Source organism: Eubalaena glacialis, chromosome 14, assembly GCF_028564815.1.
Source record: "Eubalaena glacialis isolate mEubGla1 chromosome 14, mEubGla1.1.hap2.+ XY, whole genome shotgun sequence".
Taxonomy (NCBI): domain Eukaryota; kingdom Metazoa; phylum Chordata; class Mammalia; order Artiodactyla; family Balaenidae; genus Eubalaena; species Eubalaena glacialis.
This window is the reverse complement of record NC_083729.1, coordinates 18812230-18839130: the sequence shown is the minus strand read 5'-3', so window position 1 is coordinate 18839130 and position 26901 is coordinate 18812230. Positions and strand designations below refer to the sequence as shown.

The window sequence follows — 26901 nt, the reverse complement described above, 5'->3', positions numbered from 1 at the left end:
TGATTTTTAATTTCTCTATTATTTGCTTTCTATTCTGTTTTATGCTGTCATATATATGATTTCCTTCCTTCTGCTTAAGCATAATGCCGTTGAGATTCATACGTTTTTGTATATATCACTAGTTAATTCCTTTTTATTGTTGAGTAGTATTCCGTGTTGGATGTACCAAAGTTTGTTTAACCTTTGACCTATGAGTGACTTTTTTTTGGCTATTACAAATAAAGCTGCAATGAACTATGGTCTACAGGTTTTTATGTGGATGTAATTTTCATTTCTTTGGAATAAATACACAGGGTTGCAATAGCTGGACGGTATTGTTAAGTGTATATTTAGATTTTTAAGAAACCATCAAACTGCTTTTCAGATTGGGATTTGCTGTACCATTTTGCATTCTCACCAGCAATGAATGAATGATCCAGTTTCTTTGCCTCTTCACCAGCATTTGGTATTGTTACTATTTTTTTTAGTTTTTCTAACAGGTGTGTAATAATAACTCATCATGGTCTCAATTTGCATTTCACTATTGGTTAATGATGTTGAAATCTTTCTTTTTTCAAATATTTTATTTATTTATTTATTTAATTTGGTTGTGCTGGGTCTTAGTTGCGGCACGCAGGCTCCTTAGTTGTGGCATGCGAACTCTTAGTTGTGGCATGCACATGGGATCTAGTTCCCTGACCAGGGGTTGAACCCAGGCCCCCTGCATTGGGAGCATGGGGTCTTAACCACTGTGCCACCAGTGAAGTCCCCTGAAAACTTTCAATATGCTTATTTTCCATCTATATATCCTCTTACGTGAAATAACTTCTGATGTTTTCCTCATTTTCTAATGGATTGTTTTTTTAATGCTGAATTTTGAGAGTTCTTTTTATATTTAAATGAGCCCTTTGTGAGATATGTGGTTTGTAAACACTTTCTTCCAGTCTGTTGTGTGGTTTTTATAATCTTTACAGGGTCATTCACAGAGCAAAAGTCTTAAATTTGATGAGGTCCAAGTTATTGGTTTTTTTCTTGTTTAGGTCATGCTTCACCTCTAACTCTAATCTTTTTATTTTTATAAGTTCTATATCATTCTTTTAAAATTTACTGTCATTTTTTGCTTATTATTAATATTTTCTAATCTGACGTATATTACATATCTGAATATAAAATTGTGGGTCTCATTCTGTTGTCTATTCTTTTGTGCTGGCTGGCTTTTTGTGTGTGTATGTGTTGGCTATTTTTGATGATTTTTTTTTTAACTGAGTCATATTCATGAGTTTTTGCATATCCTGTTGAAGGTGCATTCTTTTGGAGATAATTTACATTTGCCTTTGCTTTGTGCTTAGGATCACTTTTGACTTAAGCCTATTTAAATTATCATCCTGCACTCGGTTGGGTGTGCGGGAGACTATGGCGTCCTCCTCGGTCCCGCCGGCCACTGTACCGGCGCCGACAGCGGCTTCCGGCACAGGTTTCGGCTTCGCTTCCAAAACCAAGAAGCATTTCGTGCAGCAGAAGGTGAAGGTGTTCCGGGCGGCCGACCCGCTGAGGGGCGTGTTCCTGTGGGGCGTAGCCCACTCGATCAATGAGCTCAGCCAGGTGCCTCCCCTGGTGATGCTGCTGCCAGATGACCTTAAGGCCAGCTCCAAGATCAAGGTCAACAATCAGCTTTTCCACAGGGAAAATCTGCCCAGTCATTTCAAGTTCAATGAGTATTGTCCCCAGGTCTTCAGGAACCTGCGTGATCGATTTTGTATTGATGACCACGATTACTTGGTGTCCCTTACCCGAAGTCCCCCGAGTGAAAGTGAAGGCAGTGATGGTCGCTTCCTTATCTCCTATGATCGGACTCTGGTCATCAAAGAAGTATCCAGTGAGGACACTGCTGACATGCATAGCAACCTCTCCAGCTACCATCAGTACATTGTGAAGTGCCATGGCAACACACTGCTGCCCCAGTTCCTGGGGATGTACCGGGTTAGCATGGACAACGAAGACAGCTACATGCTTGTGATGCGCAACATGTTTAGCCACCGTCTCCCTGTGCACAGGAAGTATGACCTCAAGGGCTCTCTAGTGTCCAGGGAAGCCAGCGATAAGGAGAAGGTTAAAGAATTGCCCACCCTTAAGGATATGGACTTTCTCAACAAGAACCAGAAAGTTTATATTGCTGAAGAGGAGAAGAAAGTCTTTCTAGAGAAGCTAAAGAGAGATGTGGAGTTCCTAGTGCAGCTGAAGATCATGGACTACAGCCTTCTGCTGGGCATCCACGACATCATTCGCGGCTCTGAATCGGAGGAGGAGGGGCCTGTGCGGGAGGAGGAGTCAGAGGGGGATGGGGACTGTGCCCTGACCGGACCTCCTGCTCTGGTGGGCTCCTATGGCACTTCCCCTGAGGGTATCGGCGGCTACATCCATTCCCACCGGCCCCTGGGCCCTGGAGAGTTTGAATCCTTCATTGATGTCTATGCCATCCGGAGTGCTGAGGGGGCCCCTCAGAAGGAGGTGTATTTCATGGGCCTCATTGACATCCTGACACAGTATGATGCCAAGAAGAAAGCAGCTCACGCAGCCAAACCTGTCAAGCATGGGGCGGGGGCAGAGATTTCTACTGTCCATCCTGAGCAGTATGCTAAGCGATTCCTGGATTTTATTACCAACATCTTTGCCTAATAGACTGCCTGACTCCATGGTGACTGCTGCTCTGTGTTCCAGGTGGTGGGGTTCTGAGAGGCTTGGGGGAATTGTGGATATTCTGGCCACTACTTCTGCTCTTTCTCTTTTGCTAACTTCAGGCTACAGGCTCCTTCCATCCAAATAACTCAGTCTTGTTGAGTAGGCTCTTCCTGGCCCTCAGAAATACATTGTCCTCTCTCCTCTTCCTCTCCTTCTCCCTTCCCCTCCAACAAGTCTGCTTGCTTCATTAGAGTGTTACTGTTGACTCTCTCCCAAGTGCCTTGATCTTTGTAAAATGTCCTGTTGTTTCCATAACATAGGAGGAGCTGGGGGAAGGGTGTTGTTTGCCATCTTCAGGACCTGACTGGACAGATGGACCTGGCTCAAGCTGCTACTCTGGATGCACTTTGCTGTGTGGGATGAACTAAGAGTGTCTGAATTTTGCTGATAACTTTATAGAGCTCACTGTGGCACACTTCCTTCCCGGTAGGCCCTGAGATGGAAGATTTTCAAAATACTACAGATGTGGGTGCAGGCATGCACACATACGATGGGATATGGCCAATCTTATGCGGGTGGGGTGGAGAATGGTGGGCTGGCTGGCAGCTCATGGAGGTGGGACCTATGAGGACTCTTGTGATTATGCCGGGAATTGGAGGTCTCTGGTGAGGGTTGACTACTCTCCAGTCTCTTCCCTCGCTGCACGTTCACCCCCACCAGAGATGGCCACAGTGTTGAATCCTGGGTGAAGGTGTTTCACTGTTGCTGCTCTTCACCAGGACCTCACATCCCTCCTGGAGCTGGAACCCTTCAGTGGGGGTATGGCCAATTCTGGAGGCTGGGAGGATGAGCCAGGGGTATAAGGTTCACTCCCCATGTTAAATTTCCTTTCTTCATTTCTAGCCACCCCTAAGGTTTTAGACCCAGCAGAAGGGAATATCTCTACCTGGGTTAACCCTGGTTATTTCAAGAGAACGGAAGTCTCACGTGTGGGAACCTCCTCTGCTTCCTGGAAGTGTGCCCCTAGCATACTTCCTTCCCCTGTCCTTCTCAAACCCTTTTTCCAGTTGGATTTGTTATTCTGTTCGTCTTATACTGCTACTGTGTCTCTCAGGGGACAGATGGCCGCCTTTGTCATCTTCACTCTCCACCCCCAGAGAGGAGTCAGAGCCATAACCCGGCCCCCTCCAAAGATAGGTGAGTTAATACGTGATATTCTCAGAATGTAGCAGACCCTGATGAGCTGAGATAGTGTACTCCCTTCCCCGCAAGGCCCTTGGGGCTCAGGCAGCCGTTCTTCTTGTGATCCTACATCCCCCCTGAGGCTTCTGCACTTCGCTAAAACATAAAGATGGGCACCAGCAAGTGGCCTGTGGGGTACAAAGACTCTTGCTCTGTATCTGCCTGGACTGATCTGTCTCACAAGAAGTCATGAGGTCATAAAGGAGAATTCCTCCTGCCCCTGCATCTTCTGCTCCAAAGGAAGTGACAAGAGGAGTCCCTAGTTAAGGATTAGAGTCCCTATAATATGTTCCTGTCAGGAGGCTGATGGATCTTTTTCATTCCAACCATCTACCTTTCCCCTGTTGAATGCAATAAAACTCCATGACACCAGCAACTGTTGTTCTTTAGAAATGGGTTTTCTGACCATGTGGCTGATGTATCATAAGCATTATGGTCTTCTTCATTTGTTGCTTCTGTTTTTTTTCATCTTTTTTGTTTTATTAATTAATAAAAAAGATCTTGTGTATTTACTCCCGTTGCTGTCACAGTATAGAAAATAAATTATTGAATCAAAAATAAATAAATAAATAAATAAATAAATTATCATCCTGAGGTTTTTCATACCTATCAGATTTGGTGACTTTAGGCTGTAAATCTGAGGATCCGTTTGTTGTTTTGAATTCTTATGGGATATGTTTTTTCCCCTCTCATTCTTAGTGTAAATGTTGGAAAAGGCAGTTCTCCTTGCAGCTTCCTGGAGATTAGTGATGGGAAGGTTGGTTGGTTGATTTCTTTTTTTTTTTTTTATAAATTTATATTTATTTTTGGCTGCATTGGGTCTTTGTTGCTGCACGTGGACTTTCTCTAGTTGCAGCGAGCAAGGGCTACTCTTTGTTGCAGTGCGCGGGCTTCTTACTGTGGTGGCTTCTCTTGTCATGGAGCACAGGCTCTAGGTGCATGGGCTTCAGTAGTTGTGGCACATGGGCTCAATAGTTGTGGTGCGTGGGCTCTAGAGCTCAGGCTCAGTAGTTGTGGTGCATGGGCTTAGTTGCTCTGCAGCATGTGGGGTCTTCCCGGACTAGAGCTCGAACCCATGTCTCCTGCAATGGCAGGCGGATTCTTTACCACTGTGCCACCAGGGAAGTCCCAGTTGGTTGATTTCTAATTCACCCTTATATTTAGGTGTATCCTTTTTGTACCAGGATTTTGCAGCGTTATTACATTAGACTCTGTAACTTGAGCAGGTTCTGGACTTTGTCTTCTGTCTTTCCTATCTCCTGTAGGCAGAGGAAATAGAAGATCAAATTCACTGGAGTTGAGCAAATGTACTGAAAGTGAAAGCTGTCTTTAGAGCTTTGCTTGCTTTTCTGGGTTCCTGCTGTGACTTAGTTTTTAGTCTAAGTATTCCTTAGTATCTTGCCAGCTCATACAGTTTTTTAAAAAAATTTATTTATTTTATTTATTTTTGGCTGCATTGGGCCTTTGTGGCTGTGCGTGGGCTTTCTCTAGCTGCCGTGAGCAGGTGCTACTCTTCGTTGCAGTGCGCGGGCTTCTCACTGGGGTTGCTTCTCTTGTTGTGGAGCAAGAGCTCTAGGTGCACGGGCTTCAGTAGTTGTGGCACACGGGCTCAGTAGCTGTGGCTCGTGGGCTTAGCTGCTCTGCGGCATATGGGTTCTTCCCGGACCAGGGTTCGAACCCATGTCCCCTGCATTGTAGGCGGATTCTTAACCACTGCGCCACCAGGGAAGCCCTCATATAGTTTTAAGTAAAGTTTAAAAACGATTTTAATTGATTTTTTCAGTTATTTTCTTCAGGTCATACTGTGTAAAACAAGCAACTCTTTCATATCTTTTTCAAGCTTTCCTTTCTTTTGTCCATGTTTCCTTTCTCCATTTCGTGGTTCAAGATGCATCTCAGGAGTCATCACCTCTCAGAAGCTCCCTGCTTGAATTAGAGGTCTCTGCCTCATTCTTTCTTTCCTTCCTCCTTCCCTCTCTTTCTTTCTTTCTTTTGTTTGGCTGGCACAGCATGTGGGAATATTAGTTCCCCAACTAGGGATTGAACCTGTGCCCCCTGCATTGGGGGCTGGGAGTCTTAGCCACTGGACGGCCAGGGAAGTCCCTCTGGCTTATTCTTTCTAATCACATTGTTCTGCAGCTTACTGGTTCCTTGCCTGTCTCCATTCCCTCCTTGTCTGTGACCTCTTTGAGGGCCAGAACTATGTTGTTTTCAAAAAATCTCCATTTCCTGGCCTGACAGAGTATCTAACAGCAATTGGGGTTAGAATAAACATTTGGTGTTAGTAAATGGTATAGGTTATCATAACCTGAATAACAATCTGGCTTTCTCAATTTAGGACTACAAATACAAACACGGAAACAAAGGAAGAAAGCACACAAGTCCTTTGTGTGCTAATTTGCATACCATACACTTCTTCAGGACACTTCAAATACTACTTAAAGCCAGCCTCTTTCTGCAGAAAATGAAATTGTTTATCCTGTTCAATGATCTCATAGGTAATTGACACAGGAAAACTCAGGTCTTCCATTATGAGGTCTCCACACCCAAAGAGGCCGGTTTTAAATTGTGGGTGAAGTGTTCTGGGGAGGGTGTGGTATGCAAATTAGTGTAAGAGGGACTTGTCTGCTTTCCTGGAATCTATTCTGATTCCCCAAGAGAAAAACTATTTCCATTCCCATTGCATTATGCAGTTTTGTTGACCAACTGGGAGCTTGGATGGCTGGAATTTCTAATTTTGATGCAGCTTGTTGATTTTTACAGGACTTTTCTTGAGTCTTCAACTTTTCTTAGTGAGGCAATTTTTGGAAATGAACATAATTCTACTTACAGCATAGCTTTTCATATTAATTGCGTCCCTTAATCTTTTTCTTTGAAAGTTAAATCACACATTTTATATCTTTGTATTCAGCTTTTTGTATTCTTAATGCTTGCGCGGGTGGGGCAGCAGTGCTAAAAGGAGGCTTTAGTACGAAGAATTCACTCTTCGTGACTACGCCTTAGGTCTGGCTAAGGTTATAGAAATCGGCAGTGCCTTGCTTTGTTTAAAGAGGCAGGGTTCTAGCGTTTGCTCTTTCTTAAGCTTATCGTGTGCCAGATACGGCACAGATATATTTTATCTCAGTTATCATTCACATTTTTACAGCCGTGAAAAGTACAACTGAAGTTCAGTGTCTTGCCTTGGGTATCCCTGGGATTCCAACTCAGGTCACCGCGCCCTCGTCTTCACCGGTCCCCCTCCATCCCCTGCCTTTTCGGGTCGTTCCTCGCTCCATCGAGGCCACCTGGGATGATGCTGGGGGTACGGGGGTAGTCAGGCCTGGCAGGCTACGAATACTCCACGACCGACTCCAGCGCGCTAGCTAGTCCCGCGCGCATTCTGGTTTTTCCTGTCCCCCCACTCCTAGGAAGCAGCCAGACCTGGAAACCATAGAGCTGAAACAGCCCAGAGCGTCCCTTCCGTGGCCGCCGAGCGCTGACGGCGCGCCGTTGGGCGGGGCCTACTGGAGGGGCGGGGGAAGAGGAGGGAGAGCCGGCAAGGGAAGGGCTGGCCGGCCTTGCAGCGCCCCGCAGCGGCCAAGTCGGAAGAGGTCTCGTCGGCCCTGCGGCGCTGGAGCCCTGACGCACGGAGCTCGAGAGCGAGAACGGGAGAGAAAGGGGTAGAAATGGCGGCTCCGCTCGGCTCCCGCTGAGTAGGTCGAAGCCGGCGGAGGGTCTGAGCTCTCGGCCTGGAGCATCGCTCCCGTCTCACGCTACCTGCCTTCGCACGCCGACTTCCCTTCCTCTGCCCTACCCTCGCCTGTCCTCGTCTGCGCTGCGCAGAGTCCGGGTCGTCTTGTCTTTCCCGGCCCGGCTCCACTAGCCCTGACTGCCCGGCCGGCGGGCCGGCCTTCCTCGGCTCTCCCCGGCGCGGCAGGCGCCGCGGGCGCGGCGTGAACCCCGTCCTCCTGGCTGGACCATGGTGAACACCCGGAAGAGCTCTCTGCGCCTTCTCGGATCTAAGTCGCCTGGGCCCGGGCCTGGGCCTGGGGCCGGAGTAGAGCCTGGGGCGACCGGAGGCAGCAGCCATTTCATCTCCTCTCGGACCCGCTCCTCCAAGACCCGCGCTGCCAGCTGCCCCGCCGCCAAGGCCGGGGGAAGCGGCGGCGCCGGCGTCGCTCTGGATGAGGCCCGGGTAAGAGCGCGGCAGCCCGAGTCCGGAGGCTTGCGAGTCGGCCCGGCCGCTGGGGCTTTGTCTGGCCGGGTTGGGGCAACAAGCCTCCAGTGGAGACCGCTCGGGCGGCCGGAGACCGGGTCTGCGGGTGCGTTGGAGGATGGCAGCCGGCTAGGTAGGGCCACGACAGCTTTGCTGGCCCCGCTCTTTTGTGTAAAGAACAGGACTTGAGTCCAGGGGAGAGGGCTATGGGGGGGGGGTGTCTTTTCGGGGACATTAGAACAGCCTGCTTTCCGTGTCCTTGTCCTGCCTGAGGGGAATTCTAGGGGAGCAAGAGGGAAGGGCCAGAGTTGCCGGGTGGAAGTGTTGGAGAGGAGAAGTGAAAGTTTTATGCGGTGTCAAACCCTTACTGTAAGTGTGTGAGCTCCTGCCGGTGTCTAACTCCAGCTTACTCTCAAACTGTTTGGGGGTGGTTCAAGTTTGTGAGGAAGTGAACGGAGAGCTCCAGTTGGCAGCCAGGCAGGGATGGTGAAAAAAGTTTGGAGCTGCTCTGACACCAACTTTAAAAACAAAATCAACACTATCGCCTCTCCAGGCAGGAGCGATCAAACGTGGTGTTTAGCTGGAGAATCAGCCAGCCAGATAACCAGGGTTCTAGTAGGAACTCGGTAGAGCTTTCTAGTAGAGCCTTCAGGTCACAAAAGCGGCACGTCGAAAGAAACGTGTCGAATATTATTGATAGTAGGCACTATCATCTCCAAATTGTTTGGTGTCTTGGATGTCTCCATTTTTGCGTTGGGAATAGTTTATAAAAGGTGAATTAACACCATCGTCCCACTACTGCGAAAGTGACATTTGAAGAAGACCGGTGATGATTTAGTATTTTTTTTTTTTTAAAGTGGTAGATCTTGAAATTTATTACAGGGTAAGGCTCTAAGCTAGCACGTATGTTTTATCACTTTAAAGGAATTGATAAGGTTGTGTTACGAGATTGGTTATGAATTTAGAAAAGAGAGTGTTGCTTCTGTCTAGAGAGAGGCTAATTTTCTAAGAATAATTTGACTGGAAATTGTTCATTTAACATACTCCTTTAAATCCACACCATTTTGTTATTCTTAGGGGAGGAAAGCAATATTTCATTTTCTGTAGGGGTCTACAAGATTATGTTTGCGTGTATTTTTTTCTCTGTATCTCATACTGTTCTGATACTAATCAGAATGAACCAAGGCAAATACAATAGACATTTTACTGTACTTCTCTGAAATATGTTGTATCTTTGAAAATATAATTGGCCTTTATTTTGCTAAAAATCTGGAAAATATTTTAAAAATTGCTTTATGAGTAGACTTATTTTGGAGCTTATAGCTCTCTTAGGTTGAAATAAGAAAGCTAAATCTGAAAGTTGTGCAAACTATTAAGAATAATTATTCTGAAAACTAGACTTTCTGTAGAAATTATTGCAAACATGTACAAGCTTACTGACTTTCTGAAGCTAACATATATTTTAAAATAAAAGTAATTTAAGAAAGGTTTGTCCTGTATCCTTAAGGACAAATAAAATATTTAGAGTGTAAGCATTTAATTGTATAATGCTATGAATGCCTAGCAGGCTTAGAGCAGTGTCTCGTTTATGTGAATCAATTAGCTCATCTGTCACTGATCATTTTGTGGTCCCATTTTTGAATTCATGGATATTATGCTGTCCTTACCCCCTGAGGAATAAGGTGAGGTAATTTGTCAAGCAGCTGTTATGGAGATGTTAAAAGGCAAGGAATCAATAATCTAATGTAGAAATGAACATGCGGTAGCTTTTCAATTGCTAGAAGAATGAGAGATATTAGAGCTCTTTCTAGAAGGATACTAATGAAACTTTGTTTCAAAGATCTTTTTAAAATGTATTGAAAGACCATGAACAACAGGCCAGTGGAAATTTACTTTGAAACATTTGTTTTTCAGTTTTAAGAAGGTTTGTGTTCTGACCCTAGTAGATGATGGAATGATCTAATTGCCTTCTCCGAGAAATTTAAGAGATTTACTAATCCTATGTTGTGATTGGTCCTTTAGAAGAAGATAAGTTACAATTCTGAATTTAAGTTGATGTATATTTATGAAGCCGGCTGTATATTTCCTTGTTGTATATTTCTGAAATGGGTTGATTTGAGTTTGGTAAGCTCTTCCTTTCAAGTTTGTTTTATGTTACAAGAATTTAGCCCTCCTGGTTCACCCTTTCTGGTGTACCTAAAGGCACCCTCTGTGTCTGTGGTGTCTTAGAAATTTGCTGTCATCTGTAAAGACTTATTTGGTGGAAAATGGGGTTGCTCATGCTGTTGCTTTAGGAGACTTATTTTTGTAGGAAGAAATGTATTCCTCTTGATATGATATAAATTTTTCGATTTTTGTGTGATATTCTTCACTTTACAGTTGATGCTGATTTCCACACCCCCCCCCCCCTCGGCCCTGACTCTTTTTAGACTATTTCACCCACTGTGTCTAGAGACATTTTATTTGCTCTAAAAAGCCTTAGGACCATGATCTGTCATAGCTTTGCTTTTCCCGCACAAGGGAAAATAGGGTGGGGAAATACACACATGATACATTCTGTAGGTTATTGGAATGATTTTTTTGCGCCTGTACTTCTTTAATGTCAAGTTGACTTGTGCTCTGTAGTTAGTTGTATAATAATTACTGCTATATATTGATACTTGGCGTTTTTGTTTAACATGTATAAAACTTAACCTCTTTTAGGTTAATGTAAACGTCAGTAATTAGCATTTATTTGCCACACCTAAGAGTCACTCTCAGCAAACTAATACTGTAGTCACAGAATTGGAAAGCAGTCTGAAAATATTTCAACTCTTTTTCTACCTCTTTTAGGCCTGTTTGTTGGTACTTTTGGCTTGTCACTAGCTTTTAGTGTTTTTTGAGCTTTTTGAATCCACATCTTAGTTGAGAGAATCAAAATACACATTTTAAGTAACTTTATAGGTAAATTTTTTTTTTTTTTAATTTTATTTATTTATTTTTGGCTGTGTTGGGTCTTCGTTTCTGTGCGAGGGCTTTTCTCTAGTCGCGGCGAGCGGGGACCACTCTTCATCGCAGTGCGCGGGCCTCACTGTCGCGGCCTCTCGTTGCGAAGCACGGCTCCAGACGCGCAGGCTCAGTAGTTTGTGGCTCCGCGGCATGTGGGATCTTCCCAGACCAGGGCTCGAACCCGTGTCCCCTGCATCGGCAGGCAGACTCTCAACCACTGCGCCACCAGGGAAGCCCAATTTGTTTGATTTTTGATTTTATTTTTAGAAAATAACCTCTCAATCTTTCTTTAATATGCTCTTTTATCATTCTGTACTTATTCTTTTCCAACATTCATTCGTTTGCCAATGTAACAAGCAGAGTGGTGGAAATTGAGGGTTAAACATGGAAAAGAAGTCTGAGAGGGAAATGTAACCATGTATATAACTCTCAGATGAGTAGGGAAAAATACAAGTTCCTCAGAGTAGAGCAAGCTTTTCCTTATATCAAATTCATACGGGGCTTCCCTGGTGGCACAGTGGTTAAGAATCTGCCTGCCAATGCAGGGGACACGGTTTCGAGCCCTGGTCCAGGAAGATCCCACATGCCGCGAAGCATCTAAGCCCGTGAGCCACAGCAACTGAAGCCCGCGCGCCTAGAGCCCATGCTCCACAAGAGAAGCCACCGCAGTGAGAAGCCCGCGCACTGCAACGAAGAGTAGCCTCCACTCGCCCCACTAGAGAAAGCTTGCGTGCAGCAACGAAGACCCAACGCAGCCAAAAATAAAATAAATAAAATAAATTTATAAAAAAAAATCTTACCTTCAAAAAAAAAAATTCATATGGAGCACCATATAGGTGATATTGAGTAATGTGGTAAAACAATTTCCCTGTCACAATTTTGAACCAAAGCAGCTATAGAGTTCATAGGATTATCTCCGGTATCCAACTGAAAATGCAACTTTAAAAAATTCATAGCTGATTCACTTTGTTATACAGCAGAAACTAACACAACATTGTAAAGCAATTATACTCCAATAATGATGTTAAAAAAAAGATAAAATAAAAAAAATTAAAATGTCAAAAAAAAAGGAAATGTGAAAAAAAAATTCAGTTTTTGGCCATTTCTGTAGTCCAAATATACAAACTTGCAGTTTTTTAGGTCAAGGATGAAATTTACACTTGTAGAAGTGAATGCATATTAATTCCTTAAATCATTTTCTCTGGCAAATAATCTTTTTAACCAACCTTGGATACATCCTTGATTGCGTGTCTTCTAAATACCTAATTATAGATAAACCTGTAACCTCTGAAAGCTAGGTGGACAGGTGGTAGGATTAACACTTGGTATGAGAACTAAGGAGCCCAACCAGTGTCTGCACCTGAATGGGGAGTGATCCTGTCTCTTTAAGGTTCCACTTCAGAAAAGTGCTGCATTACTTTGAATTATGTATTTGGTATTTCTTTTTGGACATACATAATGAAGTTTGATTTCTTGATATTTGGGTTTTTGATCTTGTACTAGGAATATTTTATATTTCTGTTATGTCTCTGTGGTGGGGGAGGATTTTGTGAAAAATGAGTTGAGTAAAAAGCATATGGAATTTTGGATAAAAAGTTCTATGGAAGTACAGAGTTAGGGGGAAAAAACCATATGTAAAATGTGTTAACTTTATTTAAGTATGAGCTAGACAGTTTTTAGAGAGGTAAGTATTGTGTGTGGCTTATATCAAACAATAGAAAAGTTATCTGTTAAAATTAATAGGCTGTGATTTGTATTAGCTTTTAGATACTTTGAGTATATGCTGTAAGATTCTGAACTTCAGATGCTTTTGAACTGTATTTTGTTATAAGATTTTCTTTTTTCATTTTTAGATTGTTATTGTAGTTTTATCTGGAGGTAGAATATATACCTTAGGTTAAAGTCTTTCTCTCCTAGACTCTTCTATTAGAGTAGGCTGTAAGCTCCCTGGGACCAGGCACTATATCTTATTTTCTTCCCGACTGCTGCATTCCCAGGGCCTAGTGCATCATCTGGCATATAGAAGATGCTTAATAGATATTGATACTTGTTAAATGAATGAATAGCGTATTAAGGAGCCGATCTAGTATGTGAAAATTGTGTTGATTGGACTCTGAGAATAGAGGGTAAATAAACCATAGCCCCTACCTTCAGAGCTCTAAGTATGCATGCGGTATACACATGAGAAATTATTAACAGGATAAATCAGTTCAAGATAGGGGCCAGATGACATGGATACTCAGTGCGATAAGAGTTCTAATCCTTTACTCACTTTTTTTTTTTTTTAAATTAATTAATTAATTAATTTTTGGCTGTGTTGGGTCTTCGTTTCTGTGCGAGGGCTTTCTCCACTTGTGGCGAGCGGGGGCCACTCTTCATCGCGGTGCGCGGGCCTCTCACTGTCGCGGCCTCTCTTGTTGCGGAGCACAAGCTCCAGACGCGCAGGCTCAGTAGTTGTGGCTCACGGGCCTAGTTGCTCCGCGGCACGTGGAATCTTCCCAGACCAGGGCTCGAACCCATGTCCCCTGCATTGGCAGGCAGATTCTCAACCGCTGCGCCACCAGGGAAGCCCTACTCACAGTTTTGAGTGGAATTCTTTGATGTACTTTAAGGATAGGGATTGTCATGTTCACAGCTACATCCTAAGTTTCTGCAACAGTGCCTTCCAGACAGAGTGCTCAATAAATAGTCCCCCCCAACGCCTGTGCCACTCGGCTTGCGGGATCTTAGTTGCCCGACCAGGGATTGAAGCTGGGCCACTGTAGTGAAAGCGCCAAGTCCTAACCACTGGACCACCAGGGATTCCCAATAAATAGTTTTTGAGTGAATGAATGGAAAGTAGCCTCATTTGAAATTATTTTCATATTGGCAGTCTTCACTTTTGCTATATTTACATGTTGCAACTTGCCCAACAATTTGGCCCATTTGGTGGTAGCCTAATAAGGAGGAGAGGAGTAAACTAAGGTTTATTTAGCATCTCATACCAGGTGTTTAATGCTGTCTCATTTAATCCCTGCAACAACCCCATGAGGCAGGTGATGGTATCCCCATTTTACAGCTGAGGTAACTGAATTGCTGAAGAGGTTAAGTGGCCTGTAGAAGGCCAAATAGGCGTAAGTAGTAGGGTAATATTTAAATCTAGTTCTGTCTTTTCCATGTGTTTATCTTATTGTCTCATCTGTATTTATCACTACTCTTTGACGCTGTTCATTCAGTTTTCAAAAATATCTGAAAAAGTGAATAAGGATGCCATTATACAGTCAGAAAATACTGTACGCACTGTGTATAGACAGATTTTTACTAGAATATCTGGAGTTGTGGTGTCTAGTATTGAGACTGGAAGTATGAACAGTAGTAGCCTATAGGGATATGAAATATAGGACAGTGATTTTTCAGTAATTGCTTGCTGCCTGATTTCAGGGGGTGCGTGTAGGGAGAGGAGCAGGCATATCACGTAGAGACCACTCTTTGGCAATATTTTTGCTTCCCAGTATTTTAAAGATGGCTTGGGGAAAAAATCCCTATAAAAAAACTAAGTCTGAGGCCTTGTGATCTCCAGTGTACTTGTGCTGCCATCTTTCCCTCTACTTGGTGATACTGATTTATCAGTGTGTACATTTATTTTATGCTCTAGGAATCTGTTTATCTCTGGGGTAGATAAGTGTTTTCCATTTGTAAAAAATGTTTCATACTTTAAACCTGTTGAAAAGACATTATATGGTATATTTATATATGATGATACATACTATTGATTAAACATGTTTAGCGTTATTAGTTTCTATCTGTATTCTAGGACCCAAATTGGGATCTCTGAAACAGTGGTGCTTCAGATACCCTTAGAATGAAATGTTCTCTAATCTTGCCAGGTAGGAACTTGGAAGTCATTAAGTTTAACTTTTGGTAGTGAGACTTGCTTATTCCTTTGTTCTTTCATTCAATCAATAAATATTTGTCAACCAGCTACTACGTTAAAGTGTTAAGTGCCATGTGGACAAACATTTTGTCTCTTTGGTTCATTGTTATAGAGCTGCCATGTTGCAAAAGTCAAGGAGGCACCATTCACACTATAGTCTGTGTTACTGGCTCCCCCTGGAATTGTGCAGTGCACTCCTTGTATGTTACATACTGCAGTTCAATACCCAGAAGTGGAATAGAGTATACGTGTACTTAAATATTATCTGTAGATTTGTTGTTCTGGTCTCCATTTTTGGAGTAGTGCATAGGAGTTCCTATATCCCTACACCCCTGCCAGTATTTGTCAATATCTAGCTTTTTAATTGCTTTTCTTTGATTATCAATGAGAATGGGCAACTCTTTATGTCCTAGTAATTTTTTTTTTTAATTTATTTTATTTTGGTTGTGTTGGGTCTTAGTTGCGGCCGGCAGGCTCCTTAGTTGCGGCATGTGGGCTCCTTAGTTGCGGCCGGAGGGCTCCTTAGTTGTGGCATGTGAACTCTTAGTTGCAGCATGCATGTGGGATCTAGTTCCCTGACCAGGGATCGAACCCGAGTCCCATGCATTGGAAGGCGGATTCTTAACCACTGTGCCACCAGGGAAGTCCCTGTCTATAGTAATTTTTAAAAAAATTTCTTCATCTTTAAAATGCTTGTTAATATTTTTGTTTTCTACTGGAGTTGCTATTTTTGTCATGTTTTTCAAGAGTATTATAGATCAGTGGCTTTTAACCTTTTTTGTCCCATAGTAAGGGATACTTTTTATGTTGTGATGCTGTACACACATGCAGTTTTACTTTTCCTGTTTAGGTCTTTGATTTATTTCATTCATTCTACTAGACAACCTATCCTTTGTAGCGCCACTTTATAATATACCTAGTTCCCATATATATTCTGCTTTGATCTCTCTATTCTTTTTTGTTGGTTTATTTATTCTTACGGCAGTATCATACTGTTTCTGTGACTGTGGTTTTGAGGTATGTCTTAATATCCTAAAAGGCAAGTTCTTCCTCTTTGTTATTTTTCAAAGTTGACTTAGATAGTCAAAGATTTTGGTATATATTTCCAGTTAAGATTATGGACTTCCTTTAAAGATCCAACTAGAATTTTGACTTTTTAAAAAAAATATTTACTTACTTATTTTCCTTCCTTCCTTCCTCCCTCCCTCCCTCCCTCCCTCCCTCCCTTCCTTCCTTCCTTCCTTCGTCCTTCCTTTCTTTCTTTCTTTCTTCTCTCCCTCACTCCCTCCTTTCTTCCTTCCTTCCTTCCTTCCTTCGTCTGGTCTTAGTTGCGGCACGCGGGCTCTTTGTTATAGCGTGCGGGCTTCTCCCTAGTTGTTGTGTGTGAGCTTCCCTCTAGTTGTGGCGCGTGGGCTCCAGGGTGCATGGGCTCTGTAGTTTGCGGCACGCAGGCTCTCTCAGTGAGGCGTGGGAGCTCAGTAGTTGTGGTGCTTGGGCTTAGTTGCCCCGCAGCATGTGGGATCTTAGTTCCCTGACCAGGGATTGAACCTGCGTCCCCTGCATTGGAAGGCGGATTCTTTATCACTGGACCATTGGGGAAGTCCCATAGAATTTTGATTTAGAAACTTTAAAAATTTAATTTAATTTTTTATTTTGTTTATTTATTTTGGCCGCTCTGTGTGGCTTGTGGGATCTTTGTTCTCCCACTAGGGAGTGAACCCGGGCCCTCGGCAGTGAAAATATGGAGTCCTAACCACTGAAGCACCAGGGAATTCCCCCAACTAGAATTTTGATTGGGAATGTTTTTGAATTCCTAGATTAATTTACAGAGAATCGACACTTTCATATTAAGTTGTCCATGAGCAAGGAACAGCTCTCACATAGCATAGTTTGCATATTTTTCTTGTGGAATTTGATGCTTTTTTTGGTGACCTAATACATTGTCAGTTTTGGTAAACATTCTTTGTGTGCTTGGGAAAAATGTATATATTCTATTAGATGTAGAAAAATGTAAATATGTATATATAAGTATACATATATGATGGAAAACATTGAGATGGAAAAATATTACAGTGTGAATTTATTGATTGTTCAGATACTCAAATATCCAATTTTGTCCCTTATTAAGATTCTATCTAGGGAGTTCCCTGGTGTCCTAGTGGTTAGGACTCTGGGCTTTCACTGCCATGGCCTGGGTTCAATCCCTAGTCGGGGAACTGAAATCCTGCAAGCCGCGGGGTGTGGCTGGAAAAAAAAAAAAGATTCTACCTAATTTTTTTACTGTTCAGATTCTTCTGGTATACATATACATATATACATTTTTACATAAACTTTTAATTTTAGAATAGTTTGTAATTTTCTTCCTTTTTAAAAAAGATTTATTATTTATTTATTTATTTTTGGCTGTGTCAGGTCTGAGTTGTGGCACGTGGGAGCTTCGTTGAGGCATGCAGGATCTTTTGTTTTGGCTCTCAGGCTTCTCTCTAGTTGGGGCTTGCGGGTTTTCTCTTCTCTAGTCGTGGCATGCAGACTGGGCGTGTGGGCTCTGTAGTTTGCGGCACGCAGGTTCTGTAGTTGAGGCGCACGAGCTCAGTGGTTGTGGCGTGCAGGCTTAGTTGCCCCATGGCATGTGGGATCTTAGTTCCCTGACCAAGGATTGAACCCGTGTCCTCTGCATTGCAAGGCGGATTCTTCACCACTGGACCACCAGGGAAGTCCCTCTAATTTTCTTCTTGCTTTATTCTTTGATCTATTGTTTATCTAAAAGTATATTGTTTACTTTTCCAAATTGTTGGGCGTTTATTTTCTAATTACCTTTTTGGTATTTACTTCCAGTTTAATACTCCTGTGCTCAGAGAACGTATTCCATATGATTTATTTTATTTTTTAAAAATTTGTATTGGAGTATAGTTGATTTACAGTGTTGTGTTTTCCGTATGATTTTGATCTTTTGAAATTGTTCTGACTTATTTTTGTCACCCTGTTTATGGTTAGTTTTGGTAATTGTTCCACATACACTTGAAAAGAATGTGAATTCTGCCATCGGCGGTACAGTGTTATAGATATGTCCACTAGACCATGTTTGTGCATCTTCTGGTTTTAAAGTTAAGTATTTGCCTTTTTGTGTGTGTGTGTGATTGCTCTTAAGACCTAAATGTCTGTTTATTAACTCTTTTCTTCTCTTAAAAAAATTATATTTCCTCTAACCACATACTCTTTAACATACTCTTGTAATGTTCTACCTCCCTTCTTGTCCTATATTGTCTAGAATTTTTGTTCTGACTTTTTTATGGGTATAAGTACTTTGTCTTTTTCTTTTTGTTGGAGTTTTTTCCAATAACAATAAATTTCACTAAGGTACCAGTTTATCTTACTTTTTATGTCTTGCATTATTATTCTGTATTTATTTCTCTTCTTTGTGACTGCTCCCTCCAAGAATATTTTCAGTCTGGGACTTTCTGTGACAAACTTTCTGAGGCATTACATGCCTGAGAATATTTTCATTATGCTCTTTAATTTAATTTAAATGAATTTAATTTAATTCATTTAATTTAAATGAAAACTTGGCTTGATACAAAATTCTAGGTCCAGTACTTTAAGAATATTACTTTATTGTCGTCTTGTATCCAGTGTTACTCTTGGAGTTTGATGTTTGTCGGATTCTTTTGTAGGTATTCTTTCTCTTTTGAAACTTCGTAGAATTTTTTGGTCTTTTTTTCCATAAATTTTACTGTATTTTAGCCGTGGGTTTTTCCATCACTCTCTTGTTTGGCAATCTTAGATCTTTTAGTCGGCGGTTTTTCATCTATTTGATTGTGGTAAATTTATTTCTTAATGGTAATCTAAAATTATTATTACTTCTTCAACTATTCTCTCTCTTTTTCATTCCTTCTGGAACTCATTTTATTCAGATGTTGGCACCTAGAAAAATTTTGTCTCTAAACCGATAATAAAGCAAACTTTTTAAAGCACTTTTGATGGCATGCTGGAGAACTTTACTGACAGTTATTTGAGTAAACAAGACTTGGTGCTTCTTGTTGCAGACCTCTGTTGACTATTTGGTACCCGTGTGTCAAGTGGCCCACTTGTCAGGGGATAAAGCCTTGAGGTTGCTTGATGAAAGTTCATTTCCTTTACAACTTGCTAACATCCTTTATCTAAAACATACTTCAGTGCTCACACTTAGGGTGAGTGTTCCAGTTGTGTACTTGATTGTGCAAGTTAAGGGAATCTACTTTTAAAAAACAAAACTAAGCCCTGGTGCGGAGCTATACCTCCTTAATTAATGACACATTATAATAATTTAAAATGTGTATATAGAGACAGTAGGAGAAACTTCTTTGAGAGATGTGTGCAAACGAGAGAAACTGGTGCGGGGTGGTTTCTATGTTAAAATTTTGAAAGTATTTTAAATTAATTTAAAATTTTAATTTAGTTTTCATTTTTTCGTTAGTACTCTTCTATTTAAGTCTCCAAGTTTATTAGATGGGAAAATTGAGGAGAAATGATAGTTGCCCAAGACCATATGATTTTAAAGGCAACAGTTCAACTGGAAATGGAAGTGTCTTTATTGAGTGACTCGATGTTCCAGACGCTGAAGATAAAGGAGTACACAAGACTCTTAACCTCAGCTCTTTGGCAAACTATTTTTATTTAAAAATTATGAAATCAGTATTTCAAATAATATGGAAGTGCACAGAAAAAAAAGGACTTTACCCATCTCCCCTAATTCCTCTAGCTCGTTCTTCCTAGAGATAATCACTGTTAAAGCTGGTGTACGTCTTTCCGGACCATTGCACATGTATGTATGGGTTATTTATATGTGTATGTGTGTGTATGCATATATATATATAATAATAATAATTTTTTAAAAATAATTAATTAATTTATTTATTTATTTTTGGCTGTGTTGGGTCTTTGTTTCTGTGCGAGGGCTTTCTCTCTAGTTGCGGCAAGCGGGGGCCACTCTTCATCGCGGTGTGCGGGCCTCTCACTATCGCAGCCTCTCTTGTTGCGGAGCACAGGCTTCAGATGTGCAGGCTCACTAGTTGTGGCTCACGGGCCTAGTTGCTCCGCGGCACGTGGGATCTTCCCAGACCAGGGCTCGAACCCGTGTCCCCTGCATTGGCAGGCAGATTCTCAACCACTGCGTCACCAGGGAAGCCCCTATTATCTTTTTTGACTGCACCACTCAACTTTCAGGATCTTAGTTCCCCGACCAGGGATCGAACCCTTGGCCCCTGCAGTGGAAGCACGGAGCCCTAACCACTGGACTGCCAGGGAATTCCCTATATGTTTATACTTTTAACAGAAATAGAATCATACCTTATATACTATTTATGATAGTTAATTTTTCTACTTAACTATGTATCATGTGCATTCTTTCATATCTGTCCTTCTTGCTGGCTTTTTAACATTTTGTTGTATCATTACACCATCACTTTAACTTTTCCCTATTGGTACACAGTTACGTTGTCTCCATGTTTTTAATATTATAAATAGGGTCACATAAAATGACCTTTCTCTTTTAGGCAAAGTGGAAATAAATACTGAGTCAAAGGTATACTGTACTTTAAATTTTTATAGGTTTTGCCAAATTGTTCTATAAATAGGCTAAATCAATATGCACCCCACTCCCCAATACTCTCAGCACTGTTAAGTTTTTATATACCTTTTACTGGCCGATTTAAGATTTAAATTTCTTGAAGGGCAGAGTGTTTAATCATCAAGTATGTTTAGTATCTAACACAGTAACAGGTATTAATAAATTTTGTTTGTGGAAGGAATGGATCCCTGAAGATAATTAATAAGCTTATGAAATTATGTTAATACTACAAAGCCAAACAAGTATCCTTACTTGAGACTGTATCCACTGTCAGGCTGCAGGTGTAATATTTGTTACTTATACTTCTTCACCTGGTTCTAACAATCTTATGAGGTAAATAGTAGCTTTTGAATTACAATGGTAGTGCTGCAATATAAGACTGGTTCTGTCTAACTTTTAAGTGTGTGGCATTTTTCAGTATGCCCATTGTCTCTTTGTCATTAAAAATTTTTTTTTTTTAATTTATTTTTGGCTGCTTTGGGTCTTCGTTGCTGCACGCAGGCTTTCTCTAGTTGCGGCGAGTGGGGGCTACTCTTTGTTGTGGTGCACGGGCTTCTCATTGCTGTGACCTCTCTTGTTGTGGAGCACGGGCTCTAGGGCGCACGGGCTTCATTAGTTGCGGCACGTGAGCTCAGTAGTTGTGGTGCACGGGCCTAGCTGCTCCGTGGCATGTGGGATCTTCCCTGACCAGGGCTCGAACCCATGTCCCTTGCATTGCCAGGAGGATTCTTAACCACTGCGCCACGGGGAAGTCCCTCTTTGTCATTTTAAGTAATGTAATATTTTCAGGTGAAAGAATTATCTTCCAGGAAGAAAAATGCAGTTTAAACTACAATAGGCTATTTTTATCTTTTTACAACTCCTCAGCTCACTTCTATATATTTTTTTCCCTTTCTGTATTCTTTCATGATGATTGTTTAGAAATATTAAACTAGTAAGCCATTGCTCTTGGGATATTTGAGGAAATTTTAGGACATTTTGTGTGCCTGAAGTTTTAGGACTTTGTAGAATAGTACTGGCTCTAAGAAAATAAACAGCAGTGTGAGTTTTGTTTCCTGAAGTCATGGTAACTGCTGCCTCTGTGAATTCTTTTTACAAATGAAAGAAAAAGAAATTGAACTTCTAAGCTCTCTCATGAAAACAGGAGTACCTATTTTTAAGAAAGGTAGAAAAAAAGCCTGTCTTACAAAGGAAATTGGAAAAGATTGATTGCACCCATATACTTTCTGATCTAACCTGTTGGCAGTTCCTATTCTGTTTTTTCTTGTCTCTTGAGGATCTTTTTCTCATCAGTTATCTTGCTCTTTTTTTTTTTTTTTTGGCCTTGCTGTGTAGCTTGTAGGATCTTAGTTCCCCAACCAGGGATCGAACCCGGCATTGAGAGCGCCAAGTTCTAACCCATGGACCGCCAGGGAATTACCCTCTTTAAAATTTTATTGTATTTTATTCTCTTCTGTGGTTCCTTTTCTTCTGTTTACAAGAATCCAGGTCTTCTTTTAAAAAAAGAAAATCCTTCACTGCCTTCTTTGACTTTGTAACCTCTTTAAGCCTATTATCTTATTCTTCTTAATTCTGACACATAAGAGTAGCTCTGTAGTTTATCAGCTGTACATTCTTACCACTCACTGGGTTCTTCACTTAGTGATTTCCACCTCAGCATTTTGCAGAAATTGCCCTATCAGAAGTTACAGTGTTGGGCTTCCCTGGTGGCGCAGTGGTTGAGAGTCTGCCTGCCAATGCAAGGGACACGGGTTCGAGCCCTGGTCTGGGAAGATCCCACGTGCCGCGGAGCAGCTGGGCCCGTGAGCCACAATTACTGAGCCTGCGCGTCTGGAGCCTGTGCTCCGCAACAAGAGAGGCCGCGATAGTGAGAGGCCCGCGCACCGCGATGAAGAGTGGTCCCCGCTTGCCGCAACTAGAGAAAGCCCTCGCACAGAAACGAAGACCCAACACAGCCATAAATAAACAAATACTTTAAAAAAAAAAAAAAAAGTAAAAGTCTATTAATTAAAAAAAAAAAAAAGTTACAGTGACCTCCTAATTACCAATCCACATGTTTATCAGCTTTCATCCTGTTTAGTCTTTTTGTTTTTTTAATTTAATTAATTTATTTAATTTATTTACTTTTGGCTGTGTTGGGTCTTCCGGGCTTTCTGTAGTTGCCGTGAGCGGGGTCTACTCTTTCTTGAGGTGTGCGGGTTTCTCATTGCGGTGGCTTCTCTTGTTGCAGAACACAGGCTCTAGGGCGCATGGGCTTCAGTAGTTGCGGCACGTGGGCTCAGTAGTTGTGGCACACAGGCCTAGCTGCTCTGTGGAATGTGGGGTCTTCCCGGACCAGGGCTCGAACCTGTGTCCCTTGCATTGGCAGGCGGATTCTTAACCACTGCACCACCAGGGAAGCCCCATTGTTTAGTCTTTTTGGAACCAACTTCCACTCCCCCTGTTTGAGTGAGACACTGTATTTTTCTTTAGTTTATATGAGATCCTTTCTGCTTATCCCTTTTTTTAAAAAAATTAATTAATTAATTAATTTATTTTTGGCTGTGTTGGGTCTTCGTTTCTGTGCGAGGGCTTTCTCTAGTTGGGGCAAATGGGGGCCGCTCTTCATCGCGGTGCGCGGGCCTCTCACTATCGCGGCCTCTCTTGTTGTGGAGCACAGGCTCCAGACGCGCAGGCTCAGTAGTTGTGGCTCATGGGCCTAGTTGCTCCGTGGCACGTGGGATCTTCCCAGACCAGGGCTCGAACCCGTGTCCCCTGCATTGGCAGGCAGATTCTCAACAACTGCGCCACCAGGGAAGCCTGCTTATCCCTGTAATGTAGGCATTTTTTAAAGGTTTTGACTTTTGCCCTCTTGTTTTTTATTCTATATATTATTACTTGTGACGCTTTTATTACAATTTCATATCTATCTCTAGTCCTCACATCACTCTATCTCAGAACTGCATTTCCGACAGTCTGATAGACATCTCCCTAGATTTCTGGCTAGAATTCTAAACCTTATTTTCAAAATTGGAATTCACTGTTACATTTCTCCCATCAACATATGCCTCCCGTCCCCTCACCTTCCTCCATAGCTCCTAAAACACAAAAACCACTTTTTACACCTGCCCAGTCTTTATTTTGAATACTGGTATTACTAATATTTTAGTTATTCAGCTTTCTGTAATCAATTTCTTATTTTCTACTTTTACAATTCTATATGAGGCCATCATCAAGACTTGAATTAATCTATTGGTCTGCTAATTCACTTATTTCCTTGAATTTTTCATTTTTTAATGCTGTACTTGGGTACATTCTTTTTGTCTTTACATTAAAGTACAGGTTCTGGATTTCTGACAAATTGTGATCTGGTCAGGAAGCCTTCCCTGAAAACCAGGGCAGCGTAAATTCTTCTCTGTTTTATTATTTTCAACTTCTTTTACCTATTTTTACAAGATTTATGGTACAATAGTGTTCAGTATTTGTGGTAGCTGATGAGTATGGTTTAAGAAACTCTTAAGACTCAAGGAGAAAATCATTTCTGTAAATTGGAAAAATTTTCTGCCTGATTTTAGAAGGTTAGAGTTTAAGAGAAAAAGTCACTTAGGTGGGGATGACTTAACTTTTCATTGTACTTTTACTTTCTGTAGGATTTGACACTATTACTCTTATACTTCTCTTGGAAGTTATCTCATCCTTGAATCATGTTCCTCTGACCATTCTATGTGTTACATTACTGTTACAAAATAAAGTCCATGTGATTTATGATGTCTTCCTTCATTTCTGTTAGCAATTATCATTTTTTGCTTTCAGAGAATTGTGTATTTCTATTATAGTACTTACTATAATATGCCGTGTATCATTACTGTGACTGTTTGTGAACTCAACAGATTGTGTATTGGGTTGTAAGTAGGTTTTACTCTTTTTTTACCATCCCCCCCCAACCCCCATGTCTTATGTACCCAGTAGGTCCTCAACAAATGTTTGTTAAATGAAATTATTCCCTGAGTTTGAGATGCCTTTCCTGCTCGTGGATTGTAATCACTCTGACACATATTGCTAAATGACTGTGGGTAGGTTGCATAATCTCTCTTAAATATTTTTGTCCTGAAACTGGCAACGCCTTCCCTCAAAGGGTTAGGTTATAATTAACTAGTAAAATGCTTTGAAGAAGTTAAAGTTGAGCATTATGATCATCCTATTAAAGGTGAACTGTTAGTATCAGGTTTGTAGGTAAAAACTTTCCGAAAGCTTGAAGTTAATTAAATGGTGTTGAAGTAATTATTTTGTAGAATTTACATTTTGGTTATTTGCTTTATTTAAATCCCTATATTTCTTTGGAGGGAAGGAGTCTTTTGTAATGCTATTTATTCTGAGGTCTCTGTCACTGAGCCAAGTCACGATTGAAACCCTTTCATTGTAAGAGTGGTACAGTAGTGCAGTGCAGCAGTTAGGATGATGTGCGTCATATTATACTTGAACTGTTTTATATGCCAGAGGTCCTCAGACTTTCGTGTACTAAGAATCATTCAGAAGCCCTCATTTAAAATATCCCACCTCCAGAGCTCTAGTTTAGCAGGTTATGTTTGTTTAATGAGAAGTCAGGTGCTTTATGATTCAGTTAGTATGTGGACAACACTTTGAGAGACACTCCTGAATGCAACTGTAAAAAGCCAGTAGAACATGAGAGAATGAGTAATAAATAAACACAAACTCATTTAAATCGATATTCAAAGAGTTATATAATAACTCACATTATTTAAAAAATGGCTAGACTTCAAATATTTTACTATTTTGTCTTTAATTCAGTAGGTACATAGTACTTATTCTCAGAGTGTGTTTGTGAAACTTCAATACCTACAGATGCTCCATGAAAAAAGAGCTTGATCAAATAATCTTGTGAAATGTTATATACTGTCTTCCATACTTAGAGCTATACTGCATAATAACTTTTTTTTTTTTGGCGGCACCTCGCGGCATGTGGGATCTTAGTTCCCTGACCAGGGATTGAACCCAAGCCCCTTGCATTGGAAGCCTGGAGTCTTAACCACTGGACTGCCAGGGAAATCCCTGCATATTAACATATTAAAGACTATTACAAGTCCTGAAGCAAAAAACCTTGGACCTCATTGTTTCTCAAATTTATTTGTCCATGAGCCTTCCTTTGTTTCTCCTAATGATTTCTATTAATTTACAGAACAAACTTGGGAAAGTCTTGCCTTTTTTTTCTTGGTATTGTGTGGAATTAAAAAGAAGTAGGGTATTTTTTATAATTAAAGAACTTAAAATGTTGCTCGAATGTTAAGACTTGGATGTGACACTTTAAAGATGGTAAATATATAATGCTAAATTGAATATAATTAAGTGCCAAAATGTAGAGTTGCAGCTAGCAGAGGGAAAAAGGTCAATTTAGGTTAGATTCTTCAGGTAAGATTTTGAGGGACAGATGGGTCTTGAAGGATGAGTGGTGGGATTTGATTAGGAGTAATGCTGGCTTGTACTATCTAAATTGGTAAAGTAGTTTACAGGTATCAGTTTCTTTATTCACAAATATGTCTTAGCTTAGAACATATGACAGTGCTTCCTCAGTGACTTATTTGTTGAATATGTTATATAGTAATGCTTTTCAAACTAATGTGTATAAGAATTATCTGGGGAATCTTGTCAAAAATGGTTTCTGATTGGATGGGTCAGGGGTGCAGCACATTTGAAGTGACAAATGTAGAGGCTGATCAAGTCTTGGATCAGTAGTTGAGTAAGATGACCTTTGAGGCACACTTTAACCTTGGTATTTTATAAATATTCTAGGGTGGAGTGTCTGAGGTAGTAGACAGAGAACAATATTAGGAATGGAAGGACCTAAATTCTAGGGTTTTTTTTTTTTTCTCAAGTTCTGTCAGTCATTTGTTAGCCATATGACCTTGGGCTAGAGTTAGTTAACTTATGTCTGAGCTTCTCTATTTACTCTGTTAAAGGGTGGGGTTGGAGAAGGCAAGGGCCTGAGGAAGTGAAATAATACAATTTTTAAAAACCCATTTCTGTGACCTCCCTGGTGGTCCAGTGGTTAAGAATCTGCCTTCCAATGCAGGGGGCGCAGGTTCGATCCCTGGTCGGGGAACTAAGATCCCACATGCCATGGGGCAGCTAAGCCCGCGTGCTGCAGCTACCGAGCCCACGTGCTCTGGAGCCTGCACGCCACAACTAGAGAGAAGCCCGCATGCCTCAACGATGAGCCCGTGCGCTGCAGTGAAAGACCCCGTGCACCGCAACTGAGACCCAACGCAGCCAAAAAAAAATTAAATAAATAAATAAAGTAAAAAA

General features: G+C 41.4%; 2 protein-coding genes across 2 annotated transcripts in view; both read left to right on the top strand.

The window, feature by feature from the left end:
* Positions 1 to 1373: 1373 nt before the first annotated feature.
* LOC133105040 (phosphatidylinositol 5-phosphate 4-kinase type-2 gamma-like) lies at positions 1374 to 3169 on the top strand. Its single transcript, XM_061210918.1, has 2 exons — positions 1374 to 2674; positions 2979 to 3169. The coding sequence occupies exon 1, from the start codon at positions 1393 to 1395 to the stop codon at positions 2653 to 2655; it is 1263 nt and encodes a 420-aa protein (XP_061066901.1). The 5' UTR covers positions 1374 to 1392; the 3' UTR covers positions 2656 to 2674; positions 2979 to 3169.
* Positions 3170 to 7522: 4353 nt separating this feature from the next.
* Positions 7523 to 26901, top strand: part of ATAD2B (ATPase family AAA domain containing 2B) — a 167568-nt gene continuing 148189 nt past the window's right edge. The window contains exon 1 of the mRNA XM_061168830.1: positions 7523 to 8074. Within this exon, the coding sequence (XP_061024813.1) occupies positions 7859 to 8074 (216 nt within the window). The 5' untranslated portion in view covers positions 7523 to 7858. The remainder of the gene's footprint in view (positions 8075 to 26901) is intronic.